This window comes from Micropterus dolomieu, linkage group LG09 (assembly GCF_021292245.1).
Source record: "Micropterus dolomieu isolate WLL.071019.BEF.003 ecotype Adirondacks linkage group LG09, ASM2129224v1, whole genome shotgun sequence".
NCBI classification, from domain to species: domain Eukaryota; kingdom Metazoa; phylum Chordata; class Actinopteri; order Centrarchiformes; family Centrarchidae; genus Micropterus; species Micropterus dolomieu.
In genome coordinates this window covers 3,030,319-3,042,593 of record NC_060158.1, presented here as the reverse complement: position 1 = coordinate 3,042,593, position 12,275 = coordinate 3,030,319, and the positions used below count along the sequence as shown (strand labels likewise).

Below are 12,275 nucleotides of genomic sequence, written 5' to 3'. Positions count from 1 at the left end.
TGGCAGAAAACAAATCTCCAGGTTCATTATGACATCTATAAAGAGAGACTTCGCATTTATAATTTAGAACTGAGAAATGCAAGGCGGTCCTTCTTCTCTGACATCATCACCAAAAACACTAATAATGCACGTGTCCTGTTTGCTGCTGTCAACAGGCTAACCAACCTGTGTCTGTAGCCTCTGAACTTCTATCCACCAGGGCCTGCAATGAATTTGGTTCCTTCTTCACAGACAAAATTCAAACAATTAGACAAGCAATCAGTGCCTCCATGTCAGTAACAAGATATGTCTTGTCCCTGTGTCCACTTAAAAACAATTTATATAGCATGAGACAATTTGATTCTATTAACCATAAAAACCTGGAGGACATAATACAACATCTGAAATCCTCCTCATGCTGCCTTGATATTCTGCCAACAGGTTTTTCCTAAAATGTTTCTAAATGCATGGCCTCAGATTTACTACAAATTGTCAACATGTCTCTCCTCTCAGTTTTTTTTTTTTCCTTTTTCATTAAGCCACTCTTAAAAAAGAGCAATCTAGACAGTTCACTAATGAGCAATTATAGGCCCATATCAAATCTCCCATTTTTAAGTAAAATCATTGAAAAGGCTGTTTTTCAACAGCTCAGTGCTTTCTTGGCAGTCAGGTTTTCGACCACACCACAGCACTGAGACGGCATGTTAAGGTCTTCAGTGACATCCATTTAAACACTGACAGTGGCAGAATTTCAGTCTTAGTATTATTGGATCTGCATTCGACACGGTCAACCACAACATATTACTAGACAGTCTTGAAAACTGGGTTGGACTTTCTGGCACAGTACTAAACTGGTTTGAATCCTACTTAAAGGACAGGGACTACTTTGTATCTATAGGTAATCACACATCTGAGCTGACAAAAATTACATGTGGAGTTCCCCAAGGCTCCATTCTAGGTCCAACAGTGTCCTTACAGGGCTCCCTAAGAAATCCATCAGACAGCTGCAGCTGATTCAGAACGAAAAGGTGGATCACATCACTCCAGTTCTGAGGTCTTTACATTGGCTTCCTGTATGTCAATGAATTGATTTCAAAATCCTGCTGTTACTTTATAAAGCACGAAATGGTTTAGGGCCAAAATACATTTCAGAGCTTCTGATTCGTTACGAACCATCCAGACTTCTCAGGTCGTCTGGGGCAGGTTTGCTTTCTGTCCCCAGAGTCAAAACTAAACAAGGAGAAGCAGCGTTCAGTTAGGCTGGCTCGGTGGTTGGGGCTGAACTAGAGTTCAGCAAGTGGAAGAGGCCAGAACAGTGAAAAAACTAAGATCAATATTGATCAACCCTGCACACCCAATCCACCACCTGAAGGTGATAAACAGTAGCACCTTCATTCAAAGACTGATGACACCAATGTGCAAGACGGAGTGGTATAGGAAGTCATTCATACCAGCCGCTATATGACTGTATGATGCACAAATATAACTCCTAATTATTATTTTTTTTTTTTAGATTGTGGTATTTTAATTTAACTTATGGATATGTTCTGAGTGTTGTTTGGTATTGGGTCTGTCTTGAAGTTGCCTTGACACAGTAATTTCCTGCAAAAGATTAATAAAGGATCTATCTATTTTATTATGCTCCATATATCTGGAACAAACTCCCAGATAACTGCAGGTCTGCTGAAACTCTTATACTATTATAGATCAGTCTATCTTCGAGGGGGAATTTCCAAATGTATGGAAGTCAGCTATTGTTTTCCCAGTATTTAAATCTGGAGACAGACAAATCATTTCCAATTACAGACCTATAGTATTTTGCCAGTAATGTCAAAGGTTCTGGAAAAGTGGATATCTCAACAAATTAGAGATCACTTGAACAACACTGTCTTTTCCCTCCATCCACTACAATTTGGATTTAGGCCAAACCACTCTACCGAGACAGCAAACTGCTTTTTCGTTGAAAACATTAAATCATTGCTTAACAGGAACAGCGTTGTTGGAGCTATCTTTTTAGATCTCAGGAAAGCTTTCGACACTGTTAATCATAAAATTTTACTCTCCAAACTTTCTCATCTCAATTTCTTGGATAGTGCACTTAAGTGGGTAGCATCTTATCTTTATCAACGATCACAAACCGTACGTATTGGCAGCTGGCCGTACGTATCAGTCTGAACCTCTTCACTTGTCCACTGGAGTGCCCCAAGGGTCAATTCTGGGCCCTCTTCTGGTCTGCATAAATATTAACAACCTACCATGTGTGTGCCCAGAAGTAAATATTCAAATGTATGCAGACGATACAGTTTTATACATACATGGGCCATCAAAAACAGCAGTGGTAACTAAACTTACAAACGCTATGGTAAAGATCAGTGAATGGCTAAACCAGTGTAGCCTTCAGTTAAATGTCTCCAAGACAGTTGGTATGTTTTTTACTAAAACTAGCAACTCCACAGCAAATCCGGACATTGTAATATCTGGTGAAAAACTTCAGATAGTTACAGAATTTAAGTATCTTGGTATTCTCATACACTCCAAATTTAATTTTCAATTTATCAGGAACTCAATGTACACCCGAGCAGCCAAACTGTTTATACATTCACTGATTTTTTTCGCATATGACTTACCTCACCATCTGGTCTCAGGCCAACCACACCACTTTAAAACCAATACAGTCCCTATACAAGCAAACACTTAACGTTTTGGATAAGAAACTACATCATTTTCATCGCTTTCAAGCGCTGTGAGATAACTGTTGTTGTGATTTGGCGCTATATAAATAAAATTGAATTGAATTGAAAATTGAATTGAACTGCAAGATTCTGTCAAAATATAATTTATTAAGTTGGGAAAAAAGTTCACAAATATCTGTCTAGCATATAAAATCCTTCATGGCCTGGCCCCTCCACCTATTAGTGAGTTTCTGAGTTTAAGATCCAACTCCAGTCGCCTCACTCGAGGAACATCCAGAGGGGACTGTGTCATTCCATTCAGGAAAACTGCGTTTAGTCAGTCAGCCTTTTCTATTAAAGCTTCAAAAGAATGGAACAATATCCCAACGTCAATCAGAGAAATTAATAGTTATAATGTATTCCGCTCATCATTAAAACGTTGGCTCCTTAGCAGTCAAACCTGCCAGCACTGAACTTCCACCGCCGCTTTCTTGAGCCATCTTGCATGTTTTTTTTAATTTAATTTCGATACTGCTGCATTTTAATGTTTACTCTGCCTCTTAAGCTTTGTATAATAACTGACTAATGTCTTTTGACTGTTCTTAATATTGACTCTAGTTGTTTTATGAACTGCAGCTTGTGCTCTTATGTTCTGTTGTCTGCAGCTGCATTTCTACTTAAGCTCTGTAGCGCATGAACTCCTCCTGCATGTTTGTTTTGGCGTCTTATTCCTGCTACTGTTACGATGCCTGGCTCACTCACCTGTCTGTCTGACTGATTAGCACACCTGATCCGTATCATGTCTTTCTGTGCTCCTTCCTAAGCCCTGCAGTTCTCCTCAGTCTTCGCTGGATTGTTATGTTGTATACCGTAGGTTTCTAGCTGGCACCCAGCCTTGTTGCTACCTTGTACGCTGTTACGCTTTGTGGTTAATTTCATCTCTGTTTTTGGGATTTCTTAGTCTGGAGAGGACGCCTTCCCTTATGCCCATAACTGCCTGCCTGCTTTTCTGGAGGAGCACACTCTGCCTGCCTTCCCTGCTTATCATCGGGCCTGCCACCCAGCTGAATCACTCGCTCCCACCTTGTCTTGACTGCTCTTCAATAAACTCTGTGAAAGGCCTCCCGTCTCTGTCTGCTTCTGGGTTCTGTTTAAACCATATCTGACAGTACAATCCAGCCACTATGGGCCCAGCAGACTTAGACGCGGTCAAACATGCAGTTACAGCGCAAGAATACACACTCAGACAATACAGTCAATCTCTCAGGGAGATCATGGATGGACTGCAACAACACGACCAACGTCACAGAGCTACAAACTCAGCTAACTGTGGCTGCAGCGGCCCCACCAGATCCCGCACCACCAGCGTCAACGGTCACACTGCCAGATCGGGAACCGGGGGTTCCCACACCAGAACGGTGAAAGGGAATCTTGGGACATTGTCAACCGTTTCTAATGCAGTGTGATTTGGTTTTCGAACAACAGCCCCGCACCTACACTTTGGACAGATCCAGGATTGTTTTTGTTATTGGGCTGTTAAAAGGAGATGCTCCACAATGGGCCTCAGCAGTATACGAGAAGCAGTCCACACCTACCTCTTCCTACACCACCTTCTGCTCTGAGCTACGCAAGGTTTTCGACCATCCGGTGAGTGGCCCTGACGCTTCCACGAGGTTGCTTTCTCTTCGCCAGGGGTTCCGGAGCGTGGCTGAGTTCGCCGTGGAGTTCCGCACGCTGGCAGAGGGAAGTGGCTGGAACGCGGTGGCTCTCCAAGCAGCCTTTTCCAAGGGTCTGAGTAAGGCCATAAAGGATGAATTAATCTCTTATCCTGAACCTGTTGATTTAGATGCTTTAATCTCTATTTCTATTCGTATTGACAATCGCCTCCGGGAGCGGAGGAGGTCTCGGCACCCGCGACCAGGGAGTGACGTCACCCAGCACCGGCGCTTCTGGTTTACAGAGACTGCTCGCCCATCAGGAGCTACCAGCTCTGATTACCGCCGTGCTTCTCCATCCAGAGAGGAACCCATGCAGCTAGGTCGCCAGCGTCTGGACCCTGTGGAGCACCAGTGCCGCATCTCTAATCAGTGTTGTCTGTATTGTGGCCAGTTTGGACACTTCCTGGTTTCCTGCCCTGACAATCCTTCAAAGAGGCAAGCTCGCTAGGTGGGAGGAGAATCCTAGCGAGTAGAGCAGCTATCCCTCTCTCTCCTCCTCGCACTCAACTTCACGCCACCCTCACTTATCAAGATCAGTCTAGCAGTCTTTTAGCTCTTATTGATTCTGGAGCAGATGAGAGTTTCCTGGATGAGGTGTTGGTAGAGCAGTTAAAGATCCCCACTGTACTGCTAGATAAGCCACTTGAAGCTAATGCCCTTGATGGTAGGTTATTGGCCCAGGTTGTTGCCCGCACTTGCCCAGTTAGACTACAATTATCAGGTAACCACATCAAACAGCTTAGTTCCCCCTTTGTGCCACTAGTCCTGGGTAATCCCTGGTTAGTCTGCCATAACCCAAACATTGACTGGCCCACCTCTAGGATCATTAGTTGGAGCACTGCCTGTCATGCTAGCTGTTTATCCTCTGCCACACCCCAGTCTGTTTCCCGTCGGGTGACGGGTTCTGTAGAACCGGACCAATCTAATGTTCCTCTGGATTATCATGACCTTCAGTTGGTTTTCAGCAAACAACAAGCCCTGTCTTTGCCACCTCACCGTCCCTACGACTGCTCTATTGAGCTGTTGCCTGGTTCTCCGTTCCCTGGGAGTCGTCTCTACAGCTTATCCAAGCCCGAACGCGAGACAATGGAGGCCTACATAAAGGATTCGCTGGCGGCTGGCATTATTCGTCCCTCCTCATCACCCCTGGGAGCGGGGTTTTTCTTTGTGGGAAAGAAGGATGGCACCCTCAGGCCCTGCATTGATTTCAGAGGTCTCAATAACATTACGGTAAAAAACAAATACCCATTACCTCTCATGACCTCTGCTTTTGACTCTCTCCAGGGGGCGGTCATTTTCTCCAAGCTGGACCTACGCAATGCCTATCACGTGGTTTGCATTAGAGAGGGAGATGAATGGAAGACTGCCTTTAACACTCCCCTTGGGCACTTTGAGTATCTGGTTATGCCGTTTGGACTTACCAACGCCCCGGCAGTCTTCCAGGGCATGGTTATTGACATCCTCAGAGATATGCTTGACAGATTTGTGTTTATCTCGACGATATTTTGATCTTTTCCAGAGATCCAGCTGAGCACGTTCACCACGTTCGCCAGGTATTGCAACACCTTTTGAAGAATCGTCTTTTCGTAAAGGCAGAGAAGTGCGAGTTTCATACCCCTAATGTCCCTTTTCTGGGCAGTATAATCTCTCAAGGTGAGATAAGGATGGATCCGTGCAAGGTGAGAGCAGTGGTCGAATGGCCTGAACCAGAGAACAGGAAACAGTTACAGAGGTTTTTGGGATTTGCTAACTTTTACCGGAGGTTTATTTGCAATTACAGCCGCGTAGCAGCCCCCTTGACTGGTCTCACCTCTACCTCCCGAAGCTTCCAGTGGTCGCCGAAGGCTAGTGCAGCCTTTTCAGACTTAAAAAAGCGGTTCACTGAAGCACCCATTTTGGTCCAGCCTGACACCACTAAACAGTTTGTTGTAGAAGTTGATGCTTCCGATGTCGGCATTGGTGCTGTTCTGTCCCAGCAGGCTTCAGATGACAGGATGCATCCCTGTGCTTTTTTCTCCCGTCGTCTTTCTCCTCCAGAAAGGAACTATGACGTGGGTGACTGGGAGCTGTTGGCGGTCAAACTGGCGCTGGAGGAATGGCGGCACTGGCTGGAGGGGGCGGAGCATCCATTCGTGGTGTGGACCGACCACAAGAACTTGGAGTATATTCGTTCAGCCAAGCGACTAAATTCCCGTCAGGCCAGGTGGGCATTGTTTTTTGGTCGTTTCCAATTCACACTGACTTACAGACCTGGTTCACGCAACATCAAACCTGACGCGCTGTCCCGAGCATTCAGTAGGGATGAGGACTTTTCTGCCACTCTGGACACTATGATCCCCAGCGCCTGTGTGGTCGGCGCCATCACCTGGAGGATTGAGGAGGAGGTCAGGGCGGCACTACGTGAACATCCTGATCCAGGTAACGGTCCTCCTGGCTGTCTTTTTGTACCTTCTCCTATGAGATCTGCAGTTTTGCTATGGGCTCCTTCATCTAGACTCACAGGTCATCCTGGAGTCTCTCGCTCTCTGATCTTCCTTCGCAGAAAGTTCTGGTGGCCCACCATGGAGGTGGATACACGGACGTTTGTGGCTGCCTGTCCTGTGTGTGCCCAGAACAAGGGGTCTAACCAGCCCGCCGCCGGTCTCCTGCGACCACTACCCATTCCTCGTCGTCCTTGGTCGCACCTGGCTCTGGACTTTGTGACCGGGTTACCTCCATCTGAGGGTAAGACTACCATCCTCACGGTGGTCGACAGATTCAGCAAGTTTGTGCATTTAATCCCGCTTCTTACTGCACCCAGCCTTGTTGCTACCTTGTACTCTGTTACGCTTTGTGGTTAATTTCATCTCTGTTCTTGGGATTTCTTAGTCTGGAGAGGACACCTTCCCTTATGCCCATACCTGCCTGCTTTTCCTGCTTATCGTCAGGCCTGCCACCCAGCTGAATCACTCGCTCCCACCTTGTCTTGACTACTCTTCAATAAACTCTGTGAAAGGCCTCCCATCTCTGTCTGCTTCTGGGTTCTGTTTAAACCATATCTGAAAGCTACTGTAGCAAATGTAATGTTTATTGTATTTTTGCCATGTGACAATCAATTTGTTTTACCTATTACCTATTTTCAGGGTGCCTATTGTACATCGGGCCTAGGACTACAGATGGAAAAATAGCCTTTTGGCTAACTCGTATTTTGAGCTGTCATGTTAATATGCACTGTCCTTGCAAATAAATAAATTTAAAAAAAAGAATCAACAACAAAACTCTCAGTTCTTTTAAATTAAGACTGAAGACTTTTCTGCCTTTATTTAAATCACATGTAAGGCTGTAGATTAATATCGTCCACTGCACTGTGACTTTTACTGTCCTGTTTTTATTTCCTTTAAAATGTATTTTATCCTGTTTTATTTTCTATTTCACCCTTTTAAAAATTATATTTTAATGAGGTTTTTTTCCAATTTCCCTTGCTGCTTTCATGTTTTATGTTAACCACTTTGAATTGCCTTGTTGTTGAAATGTGCTGTACAAATAAACTTGCCTTGCCTTGCAGGCAACTGAAGGCTGCGGACGAAGTGTGATGCAGCTGTCCGATACATGACCTCCCCTGCTGGACTCTGCGACTTACAGAACTAACAAACATGTAGAAACTACTGATCAGGTTACTTACATGCTGCTCTCGCAGTGTCGCCATCAATAGTTACGTTGACTGTTGAGGTAAAGCAGGTTCCATTTCTGGAAAGAAAAAGAGAGGAAGAAGTGTTTGTATTTGGTCAGAGCTGTTTTTATCTTCTCGTCTATGTTGGTTTGAAAAGTTAAGATTCCTTCAGCTGATGCAGGCTGTGTGATACGTTTGAAAGCTCTGGAAAAGGCTAGTTAGTGGGCCTTGAGATGGGATTGTTACCTGTTAACTGTTAACACAAACGGCAACAACTGGGCAAACTCCACCCACTGTCCACTGTGATCTGTCTGGAAAAGATGCAACTAATCCATAAAGTGAGCGTTTAGGGTAATATTAGCAGGTCTGTCCTTCTCTGGTTTGGATTAAGGAACGTTTGACAGTGACCACTTTGCCAAACTCATTGGTTCCATCTTCATTCTCATAATTATAAATCTTACTATCTAATTTAAGTTGTGCATTCCTATACTTGGTTGGTAAGTTAGCATCTAAATGATGTGTTATGAATAAAAAGTGGTTGAAATTGCAACTGACGTTCCACAGCAGTTTTATCTGCATAGCAGTGAGAGTAGCTGCTATGATTCTGAAATATGTTAGCCAGGAGCAGCAAACAGACAGAAAGGGGAAGAAAATGGACCAAAGAAGGCAAAGTGATCACTGTTAGCTACACAACCTCATACCTAAAACACAGAGATCCCCAATGACTCCCAAAATGACATTTCTGACCTTTAGTACAACACATTAGGTTTAGGAAACAAAACCGGCTAGGCTTAGGGAAAGATCATGGTTTGTGTTAAAATAAGTATGTTACGTTACGTAACTCTCATCGGTCACCAAGTGTACGTAACGTTATTTAACTTAAATAAGTCAGTGTTGACTTGGCTTCACGCCCTTTCTCCTGTGTGAAAGACCTGTGTTTGACCCATCCACACCTATCTATCTGACAATAAACGTAAATATGGGGCATAAAAGGCTGCTGCACAATCGACTTATACGGCCGTTTTTCTGGTGAGGACGGGCTGGTCAAATGTGTTGTAGGGTGATTCTTTACTCAAATCTTTATTTAATGATGATAAAAATATTATTTACAGAAGTTATTATGTTTGTGTGTACAGTTGATGTCTTATTAACTCACATCTTGTTCCACTGAGACATCACAACGTCACCAGGTCTGAACGGTGACGCAGTGATTTTCCCCCAGGAGCTCTCGGTTGACTTCAGGATGGCGTCATATGCATTATTATCAACGTAACCCATGATGAAGTTTGTCCTGCCGTACATCTGCACACAAACATGGAGTCAGTTAGTCAGAGCAGACAAACATCTTTCATCAAATGAAATATGGCCGAATATCGAACATTTGTACGTAGAACTTTGTAATAATATATTTTTGTTTGCTGTGTTTTTCCTTTAACAACTTTAGATTTCTCAAAGTCACATATTTTGCAGACAAAAGTACCAAAAGACACTCATCCTTGTTTCCCAAGGCATTCAGTTTAAAGTCCTTCTCCTCACCCACCAAGCCCTCTATAACCAGGCCCCTTCTTGCCTCAGAGAACTGCTTCTACGCCACAATCCCCTAACGGTAATCCGTAAGCACTTTCTGACAAACACTTCCAGCCATCTGGACTGTACTAGGCTAGACAAGATGGACAAGTTTGTAGGATGAGAAAGGTTAGTTGTTAATTTATCTTCATCAGAAGTGAAAAAAGTTACCTTTTTACGACAAATCTACCAGGCAAATCCTCAATCTTTCCTTTAGAGTTCGGACAGAATTCAAAGCATTGAGTTCAGGACTTTAGAGATCAGACAGCTTTGGAGTTGTTGAGTCTCCTGATGGAGCTAAAGTAGCTGGTTCTAGGCTTCCGTCAGTCTATATGCTATCTAGGCTAACGGCATCCTACTTACACACAGACAAAAAGACTCATACCCATCTGAACATCTCAGTCTCAGATCACTCCTTATCCCCAGTTGGTGCCTCCCAGGTATCAGCGTTACATTCAAGTCAAGGTCAAGGTGGTTTAACTATATTTACTGTTCTAACAATAACAGTAATAGCCATCTGATAAAAAAACAAAACAAATCTGTTGCTGCACTTAATCCAAACAAAGATGGTAGCTAGAAATAGTCTTCTGGGATTTCACAGAATTGCAGTGCAATCTTGGACAGAAATGTATGCTTAGCTGTAAATCAAATGGAGTGCTAACGCTAACAGATGAGAGGCATAAACTGAGGCTAAGAATTTCCCGAAAAGCTGAATACTGCTTCAGTGCCTGAGTACTAATTCTAACCTAAAGACCTGGGAAGGAATCAGAGCAAGCCTTACCATGCTGGGGTCGGCCAGGGACAAAGGAGTGACCAAGGGTTGGCATTCTTCAGGTGTCACAGCCGAGCTGCTCAGAAACAGCCCAACAACCAGGAAGTGAGTGCTGAACCACAGATTCATGATGCTACAGCTGGTGAGCTTCAGAAGTGGAAACCAACACTGAGCCGTTTGGCCTTTATAGCAGCAGCAGCTGGTGGCAGAGTCACAAGCTCCTGGGGTTTTCCTTTCTTTACATAAAAAGGATTTTTATCCCCGTGGTCCTTTTTTCTTCTTTTCCAAAGTGGGGTAAGTATTATTTCACTGCTAGCGTATCTCTCTGCTTGTTCAAAGGGGATTCAGGGTTTGCTGTGGTTGTAGGATTTCATAATGAAATTGTTTGGTTTCTGTATCAATCATTTACTAACTTGTTGATTTGCCCTTGGCCACCAAAAAACACACTGAGTATACAGAGCAGCACACGACTGCTTCCATCCAGCTGAAACCTGGACTGAGAAAGCCTGAGCTCTGCTCTGCTGCTGCAATATCCAAAACCCCATTAATCAGTGTTGATACAGCTACAAACGCTGTCTTCAAGTCATAATTCACAATCAGTGTAGAAAAGTACGTGTCCTCATCTCAGTGCGTGATTACAGACGCTTTCATAAAGCGTGACAAAGCGTGTTTATTTGATGCTTAAGGTACCTTTGAGCTACCCGTGAGGCACAACTATAGGGGTTAGCCGGTTGACATACATAAAGTCAGTGACTTAGGTTTAGGCACTAACATTTCTGATGGTCATGGTAAGGGTAGGGGGCTTCAGGGGGCTGTCAATACCTTTTAACATGAATGTTGCCAGTAGCCCTTCCGGTCTGCACGAGACACCTGAGAGCATCTTATTGAAGGGTACCTTTGGTGTCAAAGAACTACGCTTTGTCACTTTTTCTGAAAGCATTGGTATTAAACGCCCTGAGATGAGAACAGTCTGAAAAGTGAGAACATTTAAAGGTGGGGTAAGCGACTCTGGAGAAATCCAATATCTTAAAGTAGGCTGAATAGACCTCAACAGTGACCGCCCACTTTTGGAGCGGCTCTGTTTCCGAAAGTGAGAACCACATTCATCTGCTCCACTGACGTTTCAGAAAGCCAACAATGGTCGCTCAGACTTCGCCTCAGGTGACTCCAACGACCACAACGACGGTCATTCCAACAGCCAGGAGCACCAACGAGCCAAGAATAAATGGGCCTTTACACGTAGTTTCAGCTGAGCGCGGCCACACGTGAGAGAGGACAACAAACAGCAGCAGCTGCTGAGCCCTTCATCGTAAACTTTGGCTTTAAAACTTCATCCAACAAGAACCTTTCTAATTTGCAGCAGGTGATACAACATTCATTATAACCACGAGAGACTTGAGACTTGACTTGGACTCTAGCTCAGAGACTTGAGACTTGACTTGGACTCTAGCTCAGAGACTTGAGACTTGACCTGGACTCTAGCTCAGAGACTTGAGACTTGACTTGGACTCTAGCTCAGAGACTTTGAATTAGACTCTAGCTCAGAGACTTTAGACTTGACTTGGACTCTAGCTCAGAGACTTTAGACTTGACCTGGACTCTAGCTCAGAGACTTTGAATTAGACTCTAGCTCAGAGACTTTAGACTTGACCTGGACTCTAGCTCAGAGACTTTAGACTTGACCTGGACTCTAGCTCAGAGACTTGAGACTTGACTTGGCCTCTAGCTCAGAGACTTTGAATTAGACTCTAGCTCAGAGACTTTAGACTTGACCTGGACTCTAGCTCAGAGACTTTAGACTTGACCTGGACTCTAGCTCACAGACTTGAGACTTGACTTGGACTGACTTGAGACTTGACTTGGACTCTAGCTCAGTGACTTGACCTGGACTCTAGCTCAAAGACTTGAGACTTGACTTG

At 44.2% G+C, this 12,275-nt stretch overlaps 1 protein-coding gene across 1 annotated transcript in view; it reads right to left on the bottom strand.

The window, feature by feature from the left end:
• Nucleotides 1-10,664, bottom strand: part of LOC123976597 — a 23,502-nt gene extending 12,838 nt beyond the window's left edge. The window contains exons 1-3 of the mRNA XM_046058902.1: nt 10,366-10,664; nt 9,175-9,320; nt 8,031-8,095 (exon numbers count right to left, since the gene is read on the bottom strand). Coding sequence (XP_045914858.1) covers nt 8,031-8,095; nt 9,175-9,320; nt 10,366-10,485 — 331 coding nt within the window. The 5' untranslated portion in view covers nt 10,486-10,664. The remainder of the gene's footprint in view (nt 1-8,030; nt 8,096-9,174; nt 9,321-10,365) is intronic.
• Between the last annotated feature and the right edge of the window lie 1,611 nt (nt 10,665-12,275).